This window comes from Balaenoptera acutorostrata, chromosome 13, assembly GCF_949987535.1.
Source record: "Balaenoptera acutorostrata chromosome 13, mBalAcu1.1, whole genome shotgun sequence".
In the NCBI taxonomy this organism is placed as follows: domain Eukaryota; kingdom Metazoa; phylum Chordata; class Mammalia; order Artiodactyla; family Balaenopteridae; genus Balaenoptera; species Balaenoptera acutorostrata.
The window spans coordinates 15,382,230-15,405,555 of NC_080076.1; the positions used below are offsets into that span (position 1 = coordinate 15,382,230).

Sequence of the window (23,326 nt, forward strand, 5' to 3'; positions counted from 1 at the left end):
ATTGAATTAATGAAAACAACAAATACATAAACAAAATTGAATCTACTATCTATCTATCTATCAATCTTCAATGACCCACTGCCCTTTCATCATCTTGCATAACAGGATAAAAGAGAATCAAACGTTCTGAAGAAAGAATATCATTTATAATATTCCTTTCTTCTTGTCTTCAGTAGTAAATCTTTAAAGTTGGTGTTTAGATTTGGTATTCAAAATCATATTGCAGTATCATAAATCTTTCCCAAGTCTTTGAATTTCATCAATAACATAGTCAACATCAGTTTGTCTTGTGGCAGGCTTAGAAAAGACCATTCGAAAAAAATTTACCTTGTCCCCGTAAGGCTGGTAGTTTAGCACGGCTGTGCCTTCCTCTATCATTTGTGCTTTAATCTTTGGAGCAATCTGTGTATAAATGCAAATATCATTAAAAGGAAATTTTACAAGTAAATACTGTTCCACATCCTAGATGGCTACATAACTATCATTAGCTTGAAGTGAATTGCAGGCAATTTAAAACTGTCAGGGATAATTTTTAAGAAGCAGCTTAGTACAGAGAAAAGGCAGCACGTTCTATCTTCATACTGTAGCTCTTGTTACTCCATGATTCACGATTACCAAACTCACAAAATAATGCAAGTGTGCTAGAATACATTAAAGAAGGTTGTGCGACATTTTATTTATATTTATATGGCAATTCAAGTAGAAGTATCTGGGAGAGGTAAAATGAAATAGAAAATGGAAAAGTAGTAGTATCTTTTGGTATTCTAACTTACGCTCTTGGAATTTACAATACATCTTGAGTTTTTCTACAAGGTCACTGTTTTGCAGCAAAACATAGTTTCTTTGTAAATTTTACAGAGACAAATTCTATCTGTTTAATTGTCTTGCACAGCTCCTAAAACAATACCATGCACGTGACATTAGATCGCATTACGGTCTTGGGTTTTTGTTATAAGACAAAGTGGTACTGAGACTCGGAGAGGAAGAGGAGGGCATTCTATAACTATTGAACGTGCTCCTCTTCTCGAAACTTCCACTCCTGCACACAGTTTACCTTTAAAATGCTACAGATGCTCTCCATTACTTAACTTTCCCATAAGTTTTTATATATGGCAGGGCATATATACATATATATTTGCTTATATAGTCATTATATGGTCAGACATTTCATTTAATGCCCTTCTTTAATATTTTAATTAATCAACATGACCATAAAATAAAAGGTATTAGTTATTGCCTGCAATATTGTTAAAAACTGCTTTATATTTCCCCTTTGCCCTCCATGCAGGAGCATGCGCAGATCTCTGAGAGGGACGGCTCTCTGGTGAGTGAGTGTGTGTATCTCCAGGAAATAGCTCGCTCTCTGTAAACAGGTACTCCACTAACTCTCAGCTGGTAGTAATTACCCTAGTAAAAGGTAACACTTAGATGTTAAGAAAAAAAAGTAAGAGCTTTGCTCAATAGTCGCCTCAAGCCACAAAATATTTAAACAAGGGGTATTATCAAAAAGCAAAACAAAACAAAAAAATTCTCTATTTTCTCTTAGGACTTAGAAGCCCAGTGAAATTTTCTGATGATATAAAAAGTTGATGCCCTTAAACACTGATATCAGATAGTTTGTGTTCAGCTTCTTCTAGGGCAGATCACATTGCCTAAGATAAGTAGTTGTGATGTTGGTCAACTCAAAAGTGGTGGTGATACTATTATAAAATGTATGTATATGATGCATGCTTAAGATAGGTTAAAAACTTACAGTAAATGTATAGCTAAATAACACGTAATAGTGGCGATTCTCTTTATTTTAATATACATTCTTAAGGTAAAGATTAAATCTCCTCATTGCTATGGCATTTATTTGGATTTTTTTCAGTATTGATCACTGATCTGTAATAAAATCTCTCCTAGATTCTTGCTCAGATGACCTTATGATAAATATTTCAAATGTGATAATTCTTCTCCAAGTACCTCTTCTATTGCTCATAAAAATTGTAATTATTTCTATTCTTGTCTTCTCCCCTCTAAGCCTTCTAGCTTAGAACTCAGATTCTGTCTTATTCATTTTATACCTCTAAATCCTCTGGAACATGTGGCAAGCATTAACTGATGAATGAATTAACCAAAGGGTAAAAAACTCAGTAGATTGAATATTAAGCATTTAAAAAATATTTTTCAATTATATAAATGATGACTAGATTAATTTGCAAAATGATTGGTGGGTTGAGATTTCACTTGATTCCATACAAATATTAAAAAAAAATGGCTTAAGACCACATTACTGCCATCCACTAACCAATCAAACTAACCCAGACACATTATTTAAAAGGCAATATTAAAATGATAAATACCACACCATACACACACAAACTTACCTTTTGCAGTTCTTGATCTCTTCCAAACTTTTTGGGATATGTTTAAGTCTTGGTGGGAAGTACCAGAAGCAGTCATTGGTGAACTCAGGCTAAATCAAAAATTAAAATTTTACAAATATTCTTAAAGTTTTACCTAATTCTTTAGTAATTTTATAAGTATCCTTAAAGCCCTACCTAATTCCTTAGTTATCCCAGAAGTATTTAATTTAATTTAACTTTTAATATATTTTAAAATAATTTTTGAGGATCTAATACATATATCAGGCACCAAATACAGAGATAAAGGAAATGGTGTCCTCACAGAGTGCCCAGTCTTCAGCCATCCATCCCATGCCCATTCCTCAAAATATATTAAATATTTTAATGACAGTGCCAATTTTATATTTGAGTAAGGTCATTCAGGCTGTAGTATGGACAATCGATTAGGGGAGAGAACAATTGAGGGGAGGAGAATATTAGTTAATAGAATGTTATAGTAGTTCAGGAGAGAATGGAGAGGACTTCACTGAAGCAGTGGCAGATAGGAGAGTTTACATTTCCCAAATCTTCAAAAGATAGAATTGATCTTTCGTAGGTTTTCAAGATGAATTCAAGGTTCTGGCTTCAGTGACTAGATGTCTTTTATATAGATAAAGGGGTATAAGAGAACTTTACTTAAATCAATTTATGAAAGCTCATTTCAGAGAGGCAGATAAATGATCAGAGAATGTACAGTATTAAAAACAAACAAACACAATTTCTTTACTTCTAGTTTCCACTTAAGACTGAGCAAGACTAACCAAAAATAGAAATAGTACAATCAGAGGGAGACAATGTAGAAAAAAGACCAAGCACCTTTGTTTCCTAATAGTTACTCTTACTAGCATGACTTAAAGCATGCCATTGGGTTGGCTGACTGGGCCTTGAAGAGGAAGATGGATAGAATACTAGCAAAACTCTCCATTTTTTCATCAATATCTACTTAGTACTTTAATAATGATTAACCAAGGATTATCATATAATTTAAAGCCCACTTTTTCTTATGTCATCTACTATCCAGAAACCCAACTGCATTCTCTAACATACAAGAAAAAGCTAGGAACAATTAAATTACTCTTGATTCAGTGCCATCAAAATCAGAAAAGCAATTATAACCAAAGAGTTTCATCTTAAAAATTTAAAAATTGAGTATAATCATCAAATTAATCTTTTGGACCCTTGGCCTGTAAGAAAGAGAACTTAAATGGAAAAGTTTTTAAAACCTAAATGTTTTGCATTTAGATAAAATAAAATATTTAAAATAATTATTACATACAACTTTTAAATTATCTCAAAGTATTGGATAGGTAACATATTCAAGTAAAAAAATACTCAGAGAAGAAAGTATAGATACTTTAAACTCTCTCTCTCAAAAAAAAAAAACCCACTAATAGAGTCCTTACCTTTGCATCAAATACTAGCTTAAAGTTATCTTTTCTCTTTAAAACTTTATAAAAGTATTTTGCAAGTTCCATATATCTGTTGATCTGTGCCTCAAAGCCATAGGTTCCCTGTAGTTAAAAAAAATCAAAAGCTTCATTCAAGTAAGTACCTTTAAATTACACTGAAGTAGTTCCTGAAATGTATTAAATTTATTTAAATGTACTTATTTAAATAAATGTGATTATTATCTTACTAACAGTAGGTATTATATATTCTCACTGCATTCTTATTTCTATCCCCTCAACCTGCTTTTACTCCCTACTGTCTGTGGAACTTGAGGCAAGTTACTCAGCCTTTCTAAGTTTGGTTGCCTAGATCTACAAATGTTTGATAAATATTTTGACATGAATTTTTTATCTGTCTAGTATGCAGAGCAAATTTTTAAAAATTATATATAACGCAGTGAGGAATAGGAGAACTACGACAAATAAAGCCCTTGGCATACTGGCTGGCATAGTGCATCTTAAAACTAACAATTGTTGAGCTTCAGCAGTATATCAGGTATGTAGTTTAGTGCTTTGTACTCTTGGTTTAATTTACTCTTAGAAGAATCCTATAAAGTGGATAACAGAGGCACAGAAAAATCGACCAATCTGTCTCCACTCACCTTCTTTCCCTTGGTGATTTCCACTTGTCTCATGGCTCTAAGCAGTATATACAGGTTGATGACTCTCCCACTTGCATTTCCATCTGAGACCTCATCTCTGAACCTCAGACTCCTGCTTCACATAACTAATAAACATCTCAAAATAAATGTCCAAAAGTGAACTCCTGACCTGTCTGTACAAACTTGTTTCTCCCAGTCTTCCCAATCTCAGTAATATATCAGTTTTATCCTTCAGTTGCTAAGGCCCAAAACATCAGAGTTTTCTTATCCTTGACCCTCTTCTTTTTCTCACTCCCCACATCTAATATTTTGGAAAATTCCACAGGATTTACCTTTAAAACGTAATTAGAATCTAATATATCTTAACCTATTCACTGCCACTGCGCTGGCCCAATCACTCTCCACTGCATTACTGAAATTGCTTCCTAACTGGTCCCTTTGCTTCTGTCCATACGTTCCATGTATGTCCATGCTGAGGGTATATGTTCATAGTTACTCTAGGCTTGTGTAGTGTAGAGCCTTTATAACCATATGAGGTGGTACTTCAGTGTCTTCTCAATACTTAAGGCTTTGTGATCAGAGTTGGCTTCATGAGCATACAACCTGTGCTGTCACACAGGGCCCATATTCAGAAGGGCTTCAGGCTTAACTTAATGTCTGCTGTCGCTGTCCTGAAATTCTTTAAAATTTTATTTTGGACTTGTGTTTTGAAAGTGAAGTCCATGGGACAATGGATCATGCCTATGAGCTAAGGAGATACAGGCAACATACATGTCTCCACTCCTTGCCTCCCCAGGCACACCTAGCCTTTGCACTGCACAATGAGCATGGAATTCCACTGGTCCTACCGTGTGTGGGAACTCAGTGACAATGCAAATAGCACGAGGTAAGGATGCTACACCCACAACTAAATAAGCGGGGATGCTCGGAGCCCCCAAGAGGCTACACTTTCTGTTTAAATCAGAACTTGTTTGCAACAGAGACCGAAGGCAGTGGAGTTCTAAGAAAGAGTAATGACCGAGGAACACTTTCATTTTCTTTCTTACAATATTTCCTCGTATGACCAGCTCATTCCACGTTAGCCACATTGATCTCCTTGTTGTGTCTTAGACACAACAGGTGTGCTTCAGTCTCAAAGATTTTTAATTGAGATTCCCTCTTGCTACACATCTAAATATTAGCATGATCTCCTCTTCACTTTCTTCAGATTTTTGCACAAATGTAACCTTCTTATTGACAACTACCATACTATTTAAAATTATACTTACCCCTAGCACGCAACTTTTTATCCTTTTTCAAAGCCTTATTTTTCTCCACAAGAAATATATATGAATTAAAATGTGTAAAAAGCTTTGATTGTATGAACATTTGGTCAGATGCTCCCAACTTTCACAATTTTGAAAAAATATTGGTTTGGAGAAGGCACTACTAGTCTTTGAAATGCTTAAGAATAGACATGATTAAATATCAGTGGACTAATATTTTGAGCTAACCACTTTATTATTTGATATTTTTCTTTGAGGGCAATCTGGTTCAGGGGGAAGCTGTAAGTAATTTAGAGGAAGAAAAAATTGCAGAAAAGTTAATAGAAATTATTGATGAAGAATATTCCTACTCTGAATTCTGAAGAAATGGGGCTAAATATCATTGAAATACTTGGCATAGAGTTTATTACTCTTCAGCAATTTTCCATATAGAGCTTTTGGTGGCATTCAATGCATACTAAATTGGCAATGAAGAATATCAGGATATGCATCCTCCTTGTGAACGTATCTTTAAGTTTCTTGAAAAAAATCTACAAAGATTGAATAGTAAAGACAATGGCACTTCTATTCTGAACTTAATTGGACTCTGTTAGCCCAGGTCCTCCAAATAGCAGACACCAAGATGAGATTAAAGGTGCAAGGACTTTATTAGTGAAGTACCTGCGTGAAAGACAGTGGGAAGGAGCCAGTCAGACTGGGAGAGCTTTCAGACTGTGAATAAGTCTGACCCTAAGTGAAGGAAACAGGTGGGGAAAGGTGGGGAAGAAGTGTCCTGGACTATGATGAAATCTAAGTAAAATTCAGAAAGGCCCTTGGGAACTCTTCACACCAACTCAGCTATCAAGAGAGTCTCGTGTCTCTCAGTAATGGGAATGCCTTAGAATCCCTGCCATGCTCAATCAGTCATTGACTGGGAGAAAACTTTGGAAAGCACAGCCTCAGGGCAAATGCAATTATGAATTTAAGAGAAGCAGATGGGCTCTTGGGCAATTAAACTCCCTATAGCACTCTCCTGGCCAAACACAGTCATTTTATGAATATAAAACCAGTCCAACCCATGTAGAAAATCCAACCAAAATGAAGCTTTTGCATTAGATTTGCTTCTGCATAATAATCGATGTTTGTAGAATCTTACATTACTGTATGATTTCCTTCTTATTTACTTTTGTAACCTATCACAGTATTTTATGTAACTAATTTTATTTTTAAGAAATATGAATTTCATTAAAGATGGCTCCTCTTTCTACTATCAATGAAGTATTCATTCTGTAATTATAGCAAATGAGAAAAACTATAAAATTTTTTATTTATATCTCTGGACTTCATTCTTAATGCCCATTATTTTGTCAAGAGTACTGATGGAGATTCACATAGCAAATGTTTAAATATTTAATAGTTATAAATCATGCTACAAACTTGCAAGTCAACTCCTCCCATTCAAGCCCATCATGGATATTTACCTGAACCTGATTTCTAGTATATAAAAGAATTCCCCTTTCACGGTATGCTGAATTTTTTTTCCTATTCCCAGGAATGGCCCTACTTATATAACGTGTTTATACACCATTTTTATGAAGTAGTCTCCATATGCAAAAGATGAGGAGCCTGCTTTCCATCACTACCCAATGTGAGTGTTGGCATTCCCATGGTGCTATGAATTGTATGAATTTGTGGAAAAATATATATTTTGGATTTAGGTGAGTTGTCATCTTTGCTCCTTAGATTTAGTTCTCTTCATCCACTAACAAGTTAATTTCTTTACTTATTTAACAGACATAACCAGCACAACTGTTGGGAAACATAAGCTAAATAACATACGTAAAGCTTTCTAGCCTAATACATGTTCAATGAATGGTAGATCCATTACTATTGAATGGATGTATTCATTATTTCAGTGCCTCATTAAAAGAATTTAAGGTGAGTTACCAACGTAGATATACTATTCAAAGTGGTTTTTTTTAATTTTTTTTTTATTTTTTTAATTTTTTTTATTAAAGGATTTTCTTATTTATTTATTTATTTATTTATTTTTGGCTGTGTTGGGTCTTCGGTTCGTGCGAGGGCCCTCTCCAGTTGCGGCAAGCGGGGGCCACTCTTCATCGCGGTGTGGGGACCGCTCTTCATCGCGGTGCGCGGGCCTTTCTCTATCGCGGCCCCTCCTGTCGCGGGGCACAGGCTCCAGACGCGCAGGCTCAGCAATTGTGGCTCACGGGCCCAGCTGCTCCGTGGCATGTGGGATCTTCCCAGACCAGGGCTCGAACCCGTGTCCCCTGCATTAGCAGGCAGATTCTCAACCACTGCGCCACCAGGGAAGCCCCAAAGTGGTTTTTTTAATGCTTTTTTTTAAACATCTTTATTGGAGTATAATTGCTTTACAATGGTGTGTTAGTTTCTGCTTTATAACAAAGTGAATCAGTTATACATATACATATGTTCCCATATCTCTTCCCTCTTGCGTCTCCCTCCCTCCCACCCTCCCCTCTAGGTGGTCACAAAGCACCGAGCTGATCTCCCTGTGCTGTGCGGCTGCTTCCCACCTGCTATCTATTTTACATTTGGTAGTGTATATATGTCCATGCCACTCTCTCACCCTGTCACATCTTACCCCTCCCCCTCCCCATATCCTCAAGTCCATTCTCTAGCAGGTCTGTGTTTTGAACTAGGTGATTATAAGGTTAGGAAAAAGCAGTTGATGAAAGAGATAAATTTAGAAGAGAAAATGTTGCCCATATATTATATACTAACCAATATATTATAGACTAACCAAAGTAGGATCATGAATTTGCCTCTGTGATTCATGTTACAGAACATATTTTTCTATTAGTGTTTTTTACTAGGAATTCCATATCCACCAAATAAACATCTAACCAGCTCTAACTGCCTCTGATACTGACATCTGAGAAGAGTCCCTTAGGGTCCACAGGGTGGGTAATGTAATGTAGAGGACCAGGTCCCCAATATATTAAAGATGCTGTTAGTTCATGGCAAAGCTTTCATCTGAACAGAACCTAATGCCCATCTTCCTATAGAGTACTGGGAAGAGGGTGATAGAAATAGCTTCCTAAAAGCATGTCAATTATTTAAATTAAATTTTAAATAAGGGGCAGTTAAAAATTATAAATAAGGGGCAGAATGAGGGTGTAGACATGTCCTGCTGTTGTCATAGTGTTTGGAGAGACAATATATGCTGCTCTTGCCTCTAAGGTAGATTGAACATTCAGGCAATTAATAAGTGTTCACATCTGGGAATCTATATTGACTTCAAGTAGCTTGACCTATTTCCAATTACAATTAGAAAAAAGCAGTTTTTTTTTTTTTAAAAGAAGCTGCAGACAAGTTTATATTCCTAACAGATTTTATTCCTGCCCCCTGATAGTAACAGTAAAACAAGCTAAAAATTTTTCCACCTCAGTAGAATTTTGAGCTCAGAAACCAAGCTTGCCATTTGCAATTAGAAACAGAGCAGTTTCTTTGAGAAACTTTAAGAAAATAAAAAGACTATAATTTGGGAAAAGGCACCCAAAGAAAGCTCTAAAAATTGTAATTGGTTATACTGGGTATCCAAATAAATAAGACCTAATAAAAGAGATGGCAAATTCCTACCTTTGCCTTCCATGTTAACCAGAGCTTAAAGATATCAACATGTCGGCCACACTGAATACTTTTATGCCCAGTGTCAAAGTCAACATTGTAGAGTTTATCAGGCTGGAAAAGGTATCCAGCTTGCATCTGGTTACATGCTCCCAGAAGACCCCGAAAAAGGAATAATGTATCTACTATGTAAGTCATACACATTTCAGTAAAAAAACCACAATTATTTATTTCAATTCACTTAGCGTTTCTAACTTACATGCATATTTAAATAGAATTTTTGTTTATTTTATATAAAAAATTATGTTACTTTCTTAGGATTTTAGTGTATTAAGGTCTTTGGATGTATTTGGAACAGTAGATGGTGTAATTAGATTACTACTTGTCTGTTTTTCTTTACCTTTTCTTAAAAGCCTTGACGTTTTTCTGCTCTTCTGAAGTTATGTGCCTATCGTGTACTGAAGTTAAAAAGAACTGGGTGCCTGGTTCACTTTAACTAAACTCTCTCATAAATCAACCATCTAGGTGCCAGTCAAGTAAACTGCTCTGATGGCCACAGGAGGTACAGAATAAAATAATCCGTTTATTTAATTTTGTGCTTTCCTAGCCATTTCCTCGCATATAAAGGATGTTGAAAACATTCCTCCTCAGTGTTGAAGCATGGAGAAATATTATTAAAAGATAATCACTCACTAGACAAAAGCAATGTTTTCCATCACCCAGTTGAAAAGAGGCTTTTCTCAAAAGATGTGTGTTGCCACAGCATAACAAAGGCTAAACCTGTGTGCATTGACTGGGTATAGTTTAAATAAATACCAATTATAACTTTTTGAATAAGAAGAAAATAACAGTGTATCTATTATGTGTCTATTATATGCTGGACACGTCACAACTATTATATCATTTGATCCTACAGAAGACTTATGGCATACCTACTACTATTATATCATTTTTATAGATTGAAGAAATGAAAACTTTACCATGGTAAGTAATTTTCAAGATCATATATCTATACAGTGATAAGTTTGGGAGCTAACAAAAGGGGAGTTTGTCTGGGAGTCTACAAACTCCAATTTCTAAGGGAAGAAAACTCACACTCTTGTAGGAGCAGCTTATGGATCTAGGGAGAGAACAACAATGAGGTGTGGGGGGAATGGAATAAAAACGATACCTTGCAAAGGAGAGTACTTTATGTACCCTGAATCCAAAACCAGTCAAAGATGTCACAGAAAAAGAAAACTACAGACCAATATCACTGATGAACATAGATGCAAAAATCCTCAACAATATACTACCAAGCAGACTCCAACAGCACACTAAAAGGATCGTACACCATGATCAAGTGGGGTTTATCTCAGATATGCAAGGACTCTTCAATATATGCAAATCAATCAATGTGATACACCATGTTAACAAATTGAAGGAGAAAAACCATATGATCATCTCAATAGATGCAGAAAAAGCTTTTCACAATATTCAACACCCATTTATGATAAAAACCCTCTAGAAAGTAGGCATAGAGGGAACCTACCTCAACATAATAAAGGCCATATATGACAAACCCACAGCCAACATCATTCTCAATGGTGAAAAACTGAAACCATTCCCTCTAAGATTAGGAACAAGACAATGTTACCCACTCTCACCGCTATTATTCAACATAGTTTTGTAAGTTTTAGCCACAGCAATCAGAGAAGAAAAAAAATAAAAGGAATCCAAATAGGAAAAGAAGAAGTAAAACTGTCACTGTTTGCAGATGACATGATACTATGCATAGAGAATCTTAAAGATGGTACCAGAAAGCTACTAGAGCTAATCAATGAATTTGGTAAACTAGCAGGATACAAAATAAATGCACAGAAATCTCTAACATCCCTATACACTAATGATGAAAAATCCGAAAGAGAAATTAAGGAAACACTCCTACTTACCATTCGACAAAAAGAATAAAATACCTTGGAATAAACCTACCTAAGGAGACAAAAGACCTGTATGCAGAAAACTATAAGACACTGATGAAAGAAATTAAAGACGATACAAACAGATGGAGAGATATACCATGTTCTTGGATTGGAAGAATCAAGCTTGTGAAAATGACTATACTACCCAAAGCAATCTACAGATTCAATGCAATCCCTATCAAGTTACCAATTGCATTTCTCCCAGCACTAGAACAAAAATTTTCACAATTTGTAGGAAACACAAAAGACCCTGAATAGCCAAAGCAATCTTGAGAAAGAAAAACGAAGCTGGAGCAATCAGGTTCCCAGACTTCGGACTACACTACAAAGCTACAGTAATCAAGACAGTATGGTACTGGCACAGAAACAGAAAAATAGATCAATGGAACAGGATAGAAAGGCCAGAAATAAACCCACACACATATGGTCACCTTATCTTTGATAAAGGAGGCAAGAATATACAGTGGAGAAAAGACACCCTCTTCAATAAGTGGTGCTGGGAAAACTGGACAGCTACACGTAAAAGAATGAAATTAGAACACTTCCTAACACCATACACAAATAAAACTCAAAATGGATTAAAGACCTAAATGTAAGGCCAGACACTATAAAACTCTTAGAGGAAAACATAGGCAGAACACTCTATGACATACATCAGAGCAAGATCCTTTTTGACCCACCTCCTAGAGAAACGGAAATAAAAACAAAAATAAACAAATGGAACCTAATGAAACTTAAAAGCTTTTGCACAGCAAAGGAAACCATAAACAAGACGAAAAGACAACCCTCAGAATGGGAGAAAATATTTGCAAAGGAAGCAACTGACAAAGGATTAATCTCCAAAATATACAAGCAGCTCATGAAGCTCAATATCAAAAAAGCAAACAACCGAATCCAAAAATGGGCAGAAGACCTAAATAGACATTTCTCCAAAGAAGATATACAGATTGCCAACAAACACATGAAAGGATGCTCAACATCACTAATAATCAGAGAAACGCAAATCAAAACTACACTGAGGTATCACCTCATACCAGTCAAAATGGCCATCATCAAAAAATCTACAAACAATAAACGCTGGAGAGGGTGTGGAGAAAAGGGAGCCCTCTTGCATTGTTGGTGGGAATGTAAATTGATACAGTTCATTATGGAGAACAGTTTGGAGGTTCCTTAAAAACCTAAAAATAGAACTACCATATGACCCAGCAATCCCAATATTGGGCATATACCCTGAGAAAACCATAATTCATAAAGAGTCATGTCCCACAATGTTCATTGCATCTCTATTTACAATAGCCAGGACATGGAAGCAACCTAAGTGTCCATCGACAGATGAATGGATAAAGAAGATGTGGCACATATGTACAGTGGAATATTACTCAGCCATAAAAAGGAACGAAATTGAGTTATTTGTAGTGAGTTGGATGGACCTAGAGACTGACATACAGAGTGAAGTAAGTTAGAAAGAGAAAGACAAATACCATATGCTAACACATATATATGGAATGTAAAAAAAGAGAAATATTTCTGAAGAACCTAGGGGCAGGACAGGAATGAAGACATAGGCATAGAGAATGGACTTGAGGACACAGGGAGGGGAAAGGGTAAGCTGGGAAGAAGTGAGAGAGTGGCATGGACATATATACACTACCAAATGTAAAACAGATAGCTAGTGGGAAGCAGCCGCATAGCACAGGGAGATCAGCTCGGTGCTTTGTGTGCACCTAGCAGGGTGGGATAGGGAGGGTGGGAGGGAGACGCATGAAGGAGGAGATATGGGGATATATGTATATATATAGCTGATTCACTTTGTTATACAGTAGAAACTAACATACTACTACTATAAGGTGATTATACTCCAATAAAGATATTTTTAAAAAAAAGAGTGAGTGGGGAGTACCAGCTCAGGCAGTTTGTAATGGGAAGACGAGCACTTTATTTTTAAATCCAAATCCACTGGATTGTTTGTGAATAAGAGAGAAAGAAAACAAAGCCATGAATGATAGCTACATAAAGTGTGTGTGCATTTCTGACAACTAAGTAGAGATAGGAATACTCAGGTTGAAATTTATAATTGCATCTCTCCTTGGAGGAGACCATGAGCTTATCTTCTTATATAGTGTTACATTTACTACTGATGGAGATAAAATACACAAACTTATAAGCAAAAAATATTTCATCCAACCCATAAATTTGTGCTTCTTATGCTAAAAATATATCACTGTTATTGATAGTCATCCACACTTAAAATGAGTCTTATTTTGGCCTTACACTCTGGGATAACAAATTGGCCAGTGGGCCAGATTTGACCCCAAAGAGATCTTTTGTTTGTTCGTTTGTTTCTGGTGTTTTTAAAGGTGGGGCATGAATGAGCAGGTTTTCTATAGTCCTTATCAGTGTCCATTGTCTCATCCCAGATCTTATCCACACATTGACTTACTAACTGTTGCCCTTTAGTCATTTGATTCTGTGGCAGTTTAGTTACCCAGTGGTTGCTAATTAAAGATCAAAGGGGAAGGATCAGTTTTCTTCAGTAGGGCAAATGGTGCTGCACTATGTTAATTCAATGAGGCCACAATTATTTTGGTTTTGAACACTCACAATGAAGCTAATCATTACCAAGATGTCCATTATGTCACTACTTGAAAATAGAAATTATTTAACTTTTTCCCCAATCAGGATAGCAGAGCACTGAAGGGGGATACCCATGAGTTTATGTGGCTTCCAGATCACAGAGTTGGCCCTAGGTGACAAAACAGCTCCAGTTAGTACTCACGGTCTAATGAAAGAAAACAGAAGCCTAAATAGGTTCTTTCGCTTGCACAAGCAATGGCCCGGGTCTCACCTTTCAATGCCACTGAGTTTAGAGGAGTGGTTTCTGGACAGCAACAATCCACCTCCCCAAGCTGCCTGTAACAGATACAAAGGATTTGTGTTCCTGTTTCTTTTTAAATAGCACTGACTGCTTTTTCCTATGTTAAATTTATTTCAAAAGTTGCTGAAGATTTGTTATTCAAGATAATTATAAACTTGGCTATAATTATCCTACTTAGAAGAACAATGCATTTAAAAATTTCCTCCTATGAGTTTTCATTGTCTATTCATGACATAGTAAAGTGTTTTTTCTAATTAATTCAAAGAGATACCTTCTGTGTAATTTACAGAGACAGAAATTTTTAAAAGTTGGCATCAGATTTGGCAATACTACAGAAAAATTAAAATATCTACCATATTATATAACTTTAAATTTGTCCAACTCTAGTCAAAGCCAAAGACATTTTTGCCCAAAGTCATTGTACCAAACTAATAGCATCAAAACTTTTGATTTCCACAATAGCTATTAATTAAGAAACGTATATTAGAGTAATGGGCTAAGTCCTTTTGATTTAAAATTGGTTTAACTATTTCTTTAAACTGATTTTCTAAATTGTTGGTTGAATATTAATAGAGGTTTAGGCTTTTTTTAAACACTTGATACATTTGTAGCTCTTTCCATGATAGTGTATTAAGTCTAATTTAAGATAATTTATGCAAATAAGGCTATTCTTTCTTGATATTTATTCTTTATAAAAATTAGGGTTACAGAAATTTTTGTCTTGCCTGCAATGTCAGTTAAGAAATTTTAAGGACTATTCATAGGATACATCTTTTTAAAAAGGTGAATCATGATCCAGACTCAAGGATGTGACTTACATCCGCATGCATCCAGAGCTTGTGCATCTCACAAATATCTGCGATGTCGTGGAGTGGGTAGAAGGCCCCGAACACTGTGCTGCCAGCTGTGGCAGTGACATAAAAAGGAGTTTGGCCCTGGTGATGACAAAAGCTGCATCATTCTTCCAAGCTCATGAGGTCCACTCCTATGCTAATATTGCTACTTAACCATTACACTTCTGGACATCAGGAAGCTGGATAACTTTGACTAAGGGCATTAAGTACTTAATAATTTCAAATACTCAAAGGTACCTACAGTAATGGAAAAAGTAGCTTAACCATAAGATGAACTAATACCACTACCTCTGAGTCTCATTTATTGTTATTTCTCTCTGAATTTATTTTCAGAAAATCATACCATAACAATAGAGATGACCAAACCTCTTTATTAGTAAATATCCTGATAACTTTTCTTTTGATAGTTAACAGAAACAAAATTATCAGGAAATACTACAATGTTAATTATTTCACTTCAGTTTTAGAAGAAATTTCCTACATTTAGGGATTATTTTATTTCCTTTAGCAATTATCTTATCAATTGTTTTCCACTAACAAAAACAGGTGAAGAAAATTAAGATGCATTTGTGTGTTAAATATGGAACTTCAGAACATACCTTACTTTTAGCTTGTAATATATTTTTCTCTAACTCAGCTGGAATCATCTTTCCCCTTAAAAATGAAAATACACATTGATTTCTTATGAGTGAATAAACAAACCAATTCTACCAATTAGAAGAATACATAATATTCAAGATTAAAAAATTAGTTTTTATTGTCTCCCAAAGGTATTTATAGGTATAAAAACAGCTATTAAGTAAATGTTTAGTTCTTTAAAAACCAATGTTAAATATCATGTTATTTGAGTTAAAGAATGCTTAGTTTACTATTCAGTCATCTTAAAATCAGCATTACTTACAAATCAGAAGATTCTGATTTTTCTAAGAAAGATACACATTATTCTTTTCTTTCTTTCTTTTCTTTCTTTCCTTTCTTTCTTTCTGTCTCTCTTTCTTTCCCTTTCTTTCTTTCTTTCTTTCTTTCTTTCCCTTTCTTTCTTTCTTTCTTTCATCTACCTAATTATTAACCTTTAATTATAAAGACTTCTTAGTATCAAGGTCGAAAAATCAAGTATCCAAATTGGGGGAGTGGGGGAAGAACATGGCACAAATTCAGGTGGCCTCATATTTCTTCACAGAGAATTTCTGGGAAAAAAAACCCAAAAGCCAATATTTTCCTACTCCATCCAGTTTTCAGACTAAAATCCTGTCTTTTGATGATTCACAAGAAGCATTTCTCTTAAAGTCAGGAATAAGATAAGGATGCTCACTACCATCAATATTATAGTATTTTTTTCTGAAGAAATCCCTATTAGCTAGCTAGGTGATTATAATGATGATAGATAGATAGATAGAAAAGAAGAGGAGGAAAAAAACCTAATTTGAGTACATATGGTTGTATACCTGGCATTCCCAACATTGTTTATCGAAAAACTCTTGAAAATGATAAGGATGTTGAGCAAATGGGTGGTTACAACAGTAAATTAGGTTCCTATTTTTTTAAACTAATTGTTCTGAACAAACATAGAACATATCCTATTCATAGCAGTAAAAAAGATATAAAGTATCTGGGGGAGGGATTCTCAGGAAATGTTCAGGATTTATATAAAGAAAACCAAATGACTTGAGATAAGTATTGAATTATAAACTTATAAAACATATTTGCAAAATATTTTATATTTATATATTTTATAGTCCAAAACTTTTCAATATATAAATATTTTTTACAAGCCAATAAATAATAAACCACCAATAAAATATGGGCAAAGAACATGAACAGATTCATGGTAATACACAATTGGCTGGTCCATATATTGGATATACATTGTCCCAAATAACTAAACGTCATCTTTGTCTATCAGAATTTTCAAGTATAGAAGTATTGATAATATTCAGGCTTCACAAGGTAGATAGGAGTATCAATTAACTGAAAAATGTTTGAAGGGCAAATAAAAATCTTTATGAAATTGTAAGTGCAGACATTCTTTGAACCAATAATTCAACTTGTAGAGATTCACGTGAGAAATATTCAAACACACTCAAATATATTTATATAATTATATTCATTTAAGCATTGTTCTTAAATACTAAAATCTAGGTGAAAACCCTTTCAAATAAGATTTGTGAAATTATGTTACATTTATAAAATGGAAAACTCCGAAGTAATTAAAAAAGAATAAGGAAGGTCTGTATAAATTCATGGGCTAAGATTCCTAAGATATATTCTAAAGCCAAAAAAATTAAAAGAATAAGTTGCAGATTACAACACAGAATTTGATATGCATAAATGTATAAATACATTTGATATGCATCAAAATGATCTTCCAGAATATATGTATTTGTAATATAGGTCATTTATGAAAAGTAGGATTCAAGACAAATGGAAATATATTTTCACTCTGCAGATTTCTAATGCAGTTGAATTCTTCATCTCCAAACATCATTATATTGCTAACTGGATCTACTTAAAACAAGGAACGGATATGTGACAGTCTCACTGATTTAGGACTATACTTAGTAAAGAAGTCTAAACCGTAGGATAGGATACCTTTGGTGCTTGTTTCATAATTACTTCTAGTTAAAATTATTGAAACTAATATGGGAGAGTATTCTTGCTAAAAATTGGGATAAGAGAAAAATGGGATTTTAACCTTCATACCAAGCATGATAATAAAAAATTTTGAGAATGTATTAAGGAACATACCTTTCATCACATTTTACTTCAATTATGTTATCAGTTCCCATACCAAGGATTGCTGCAGCTTTTTTTTTACTGAATAATGACCCTTGGGCAAAAATGAAAACAGGAAAGGTATTAATTCTCCCTCCTTAAATCATCACTTACACTAGTACATCACTCACACTAGGGCTTATACGCATAGCTTTGCATGGGTTTGTGCATGGATATATATATATATATACACAAGCAAGTAGAGTTCTCAAGGCATAGTTCCAGACCCTTATCATGACATTTGTTGAGATGAAGAAGGTTGTAGTACCTCTTTCTAGGAGGTACTGTCACAGAACAGGACTCTTTAAATGCAGGAGTTTGAATATTCTCGTTCTCTGTATACACATGAATCATGTCATTTATAAATTTAGTGACAATATCCTCCAGGTAAATCCTTACATGTTATGGACAGGTTTAAGTCTTGAATTTCCTTTTTTTTTTTAAAGAGTGAGGCCTGAAGAAATGAATCAATTCTTCTTCTGCTTGCAGTTTTTAATTTTGACTTTGACATCAACTTTGATTTCTTGCCTTCTAGGTGACTACTATCTCCTTGTATCATTTGCATAATGTAAACAGTATCAGTAAGATGGAGGTGACAGCTCAAAGATAAATTTGGCCTGGGTTATTTTTAGCTGCCCGGAAAAGACCAGATATATGAGAGAAACAAGTAGAGAAATTTAAAACCCTAACCATATTTTCATTTCAATGGAGAATGCATAGATGAAATAGGAAATGTTTTTTTTTAATCTGCATTGTGGAATTTCAGCTTATTTGCTCATTATATTTAAAGAGTATACGTGAAACATTTGTAAACAAGCATCTTCAATTGTATTAAGTTCTATAGTAAATTACATTAAATATGCAGCAGTGGTCTCTAATTTGATAATATACATTTATATAATGCCAATTTGAGTTCGGCAAAGGAAAGACATTGCAAACATGGGGACATTTTAAAGAAAACCCTGTGTTTCCAAGTACTTTTAGATAGAATTCTCAAGCTGGGACTACAATTACACTTTACGATTATAAATGTTACCATGGTAGAAAAGAAAAAAGTGATCGGATTTATTAGAGGGATGAATTGGTTTTTTAAAAATATGTATTGTTACTAGGCACAGGGTTGGAACATTAAAACTAAAGGAGACCTCAATGGATATATTGTCAGTATCAGAAACATTTGGCTGAGGACCTATAAAAATAAAGCTTTCTTGTCAACTGACTCTTACAGTCCTAACTGGAAAAAGAAAACATTAAACACATTCTTGTTCTTTTCATTCAACTTTAAAGTGAACCATTATATCTTTGAATTTTCTCTGTCTTGCTTTTTTTTTGGTAAAGGTAGCAAAATGTTTTATATTTATAATCACATTTTTTCTGTTAGTTTCTCCTATGTTGAAATAAAATTTTAATGCTGACTTATCTGTATTGCTAATCTATAGAGTCTATACCAACTGGAAAGTTGTTTTTCCCCTTTCCAATATTAATCCATAGATCCAGACAGAGATTACTGAATATATTTAATGGAAAAGTGAAGCTAATAGTCTCAGTCTTTCAATTACTTTATCAGTGTATCTTAGAAGACTCTTAAAAGTTGGAAAAATCTAAACTTGATACTTACTTGTTCAGAAACAAATAATACAATGCATGGAAGTGCTGTCATGCCTTTTGTTTTTATCTCTGGATATTGCTTATAACGAGCTACTAATATACCATAGAGATTTGATATACTCCCACCTATGGAAGAGAAATCGTGACTGTTAATCTAGTTTCAAAAATCAGAACTGTTGATTGAAATCATGACAATTTGAGAGTTTTCTGATACTAAAATTGTGCCAAATTACTGATGTCATTTTTAAAATAGCCTTCCTTGAAAGTGTTAAGAGAAAGCTCAAACAACGCAATTCACAACTTTAAGATTTCTAAAAACTTTCTTTATAATTATAACCAACACAACGGCTTATGAACATTTATCTCTCGAAAACAGTCATATTAGTTGAAATATATTTTGAGTGGCTCCTGATATTTCTTTTCGCTCATAAACATTTTTCTTACCAGGTGAAAATATTCCAACTGCTTCTGTTTCTCTCCAGCCAATAATTTCACACATTTTCTTAAGAAGAATTGTTTCCATGACAGTAAATACTGGAGCTATTTCATAGGTAAACCTATAATATAGAAATTCTACTGTGAATTATATTACATGGAAGAGAATAAATAAAATCATGTGCTAGATAAGATTCTACACATTTTTGTATGTTATAATAGGCTGTGCAAGAAATGGTTAAATTTTATATGTTCTGAATGGTCCCTTCCAGATCTAGAGTGCGTTAGTTCTACAAAGGAAGTATCAGGGTTTCCATGGTTTTGTGTGGTAGCTGGGAATTTCATTTTCCACCAAAAGGAATTTGAAAGTAGCTCCATCCCCTCAGCACACACACAACACTGTTTGGGACAGAAAATGTCCAGTTATCAAGAAAATATTTACACATTTCCTAGGGGACAAGTTAGAAAGACAGATATCTAGAGCTACAGACAATATTTTGCAGAACCTGAAAGAGCCTTTTCTTAAAACTGATTGATAAACATTTTTCACCTAAAGACTGTACCGTGAGCAAACACACCCCCCAAAAAGGCTAAATACGATTATGTTTTCAATAACAGCTTGAAGCAAGTAGACGTTACAGGAGCCACATGGGCCCCATGGAAGAGAATTCAGAGAGCACTGTTACGGGCACTCTCCTCTGAGTCTCCCTGTGAAATTAGCTCCAGAGAAAGAAGCTGGGATTTAAAAGAAGGCTCTAAGCTTTTCTCTATATGTATCCTATGCAATAAACAGTGATGTATGTGCAATGAGCTCTGAAATCAAAAAGTGGGTTCAGTTATTCTCAAGAAATCCTTTTATTTGTCCTCAAAAAATTGTAAAGCCCTCTCTAAGTGTAATTATATATGATGCCGGAATCAGGCACCACATATGTGCCACTTCAGATGTCCTCAGCTTTCTCTGTGTCTAAGGCCTTCGCATGTTATTCAGGCCCAGCCACCACTGTGACCACTTTCACTCAGACTCACCCACAACCCAATAGAGAGTCGCCTCCCACCCACACTTGCAGTCTCTGACCTTCAGCCCCAGGGTCTTCCTTTTGCCCTTAGTATCACAAGTCATGGAATCAGCTGGTAGTCCCAAGAATGCCCAGTTATTATGTGTGGGGAACTTAACATCCCATCGTGCAGTCCTTTGGCTGTAAGAGACCTGGTTGAGAATAAATTTGTTCCCCTTGCTTCCTCCAGAGGGACTGACCTTAGAAGCAGTCACTTACAGGGGGACATACATCCCAGGAGATCATGCACTCACTTCTGCTTATACCAAGTGGTAGCCAGGTCTAAAATGCCCCTCATGTTACCCTCTGCCCTGTCCTGACTCCCTTCATTTCCCCCAATCCTGCTCTTCTGCAGGGCATGCCCTAATAAAGTGTTAATCTATAAACTCTGGCCCCAGGCTCTGCACAAAAACACAGACTAAGAAAATCCATTACCTATTAGAATTAGGCTTCTAGTTCCAAGAAGAATAAAGTTTACATAGCAAGCCTACGGATGTCCATTTCAGTGAGGCTCATTTCTGCCAGTGTTCTGTCAATTTCAGCTTCTACACACATTACATTTTTGATCCTATTATTTCAATTCCATGGAGTAGACATTATTATTTTCAGACAACGGAGACCCATTAAATGGTAGAATTAGGACTTAAATTTGGTTCTCTTTAATTCCATCTCACATGCTTTTCCATTTTCTCAGATTATGGTAGGAGATATCCATTCATTAAAATGAGAAAAATTCAAAGGTAAAGAACCCTCTCTTAAATCCTTTATCTTTGCATCTTCCATGTATTCTTACCACTATTTCTCTGTTTAAACCAAGAATCTATATTTTCTTCACACAGAGAATGATTAAGTTTCATAACAATGGGATTCCAAATAACGAAGCAAGATTTATAAAATGATTTTTGTGTAATAATTTATATAACATATAAAATGCATCATATAGTCTCAAAAGATATAGGTTTTTTAAAGTATTACTCTACACATGTTTAAATAAAGGGCCATAATCAAGCAATAAAAATTAAAACTAGCAGTAAACGGTGCAGGTTAAATCCCTGTGCATCATTAAAAGCCCAATGACAACTAAACAGTTAAAATAAACCACAGTTTTCCCACATAGCAAAGCACTCACTTCTCATAAATGTTTAGTTCTTGGTTTTAAAGTTTAAATTTCTACCACCTATCTCTTTTGATTGCTAGTTAAATTATATTAACATCTGACACAGGCTGATCCTTTCAATTTCATATCCAATCATTTCCCTATCCCTTTAACCTTGAAATATATTGCCCTAAAATTAATTTTACTTCAAAACGTTGCAGCAGTGTATCTAATTTTTGTATAACTGTAAGTTTTGTGGTGGCAAAGTTCAAAATTTTTAAGGAATCACATTGGAGTTCAATTTAACTTTCCCTTAATAGTTTACTTTCTTCACCTTCGAGCAGATTGAAGTTCTAATTTATATTCAGGAAACTTTTCACATACTTGTCTGTGTCTTTTTTCGACTGTGTGCTCTGGGCTGTTTTGGGTAGTGTTGAAATGATTCCAGTCCTGGAGCTGGACTCCCAGTCTGCACACTAATAACTCAGACTAAAAAACTGAACTTTACTACTTACCAGGAAATTCAGATCCTGAGATTTTCTAGAGAGAGACTGTCCAGAGGACCAGTCAAAATGTCACCCAGGGAACAGAAACCATCTTCTTTGCATTCCTCTCGGGGTATCAACTATTTGTTTCTGATATACCAAACATCCTATCCAGCAAAATGTTAACTTCCACAACTGACATCTTCACTCTTGCTTATGTGTCTAATAGTCTCACATTCCTTAGACCCAGAAGGATACTCACATGTTGGTATTTGCAGTGGCTGTCAACCATTCCCCTGCAAGTCCAATCACATCTAGCCCGCTGGAGAGCTGCTTAAAATAGTGTGGATGTCCTAGAAAAAAAGACAAAATTGCAAATGAGTCAAAGTAAAAACACAAGGCTAAAAAGTAGTTAAATTTTATAGCAGTTTCTCAGTGAACAGGTATTATGGATCAAGCACACTTTAATTATTTCATTCAGTACATATTCCTGAGCAGTTATCATATGCAGGGACAATGCTGGGTATTGGCATCCAGGGGGGATACAAGGCGGACGTAGCCGCTGCCATGGGGATCTCACTGGTGGAAGAAAAAGACAATAATCAAATAATGGCACCAATGTGTTTAATTACAGTAAAAATCACTACAAAGGAAAGGATCAGGATGTTCTAAGACCATTCCTAGCGGATCCACGGCAGTCAGGGGAGCAGGAGAGGCAACCTCCAGAGAAGACTTCTTGGAGGAAGTGATCTTTCAGGGACAATCTAGTTTGTTTCCAAACAGTGGAGGAGGGTTATTATGAGCACAAGGAGCAGCTATGAGAGGCACTGAGTTGAGAAAGGGCTTGAATGCCAGAGAGAGGAGCCCACCTAAAGCAGACCCAGGATGGGGT

General features: G+C 35.1%; 1 protein-coding gene across 1 annotated transcript in view; it reads right to left on the minus strand.

Moving 5' to 3' along the window:
- Positions 1 to 335: 335 nt before the first annotated feature.
- The window catches only part of LOC103009961 (glutamate decarboxylase 1-like), a gene marked incomplete at its 5' end in the record, with an annotated part of 147,296 nt that continues 124,305 nt past the window's right edge, over positions 336 to 23,326 (minus strand). Inside the window, 12 exon segments of the mRNA XM_057527080.1 lie at positions 336 to 402; positions 2,370 to 2,458; positions 3,791 to 3,898; positions 9,306 to 9,456; positions 13,920 to 13,997; positions 14,100 to 14,164; positions 14,948 to 15,064; positions 15,583 to 15,637; positions 17,729 to 17,810; positions 19,370 to 19,489; positions 19,808 to 19,920; positions 22,697 to 22,787. Of these exon segments, the coding sequence (XP_057383063.1) occupies positions 375 to 402; positions 2,370 to 2,458; positions 3,791 to 3,898; positions 9,306 to 9,456; positions 13,920 to 13,997; positions 14,100 to 14,164; positions 14,948 to 15,064; positions 15,583 to 15,637; positions 17,729 to 17,810; positions 19,370 to 19,489; positions 19,808 to 19,920; positions 22,697 to 22,787 (1,097 nt within the window).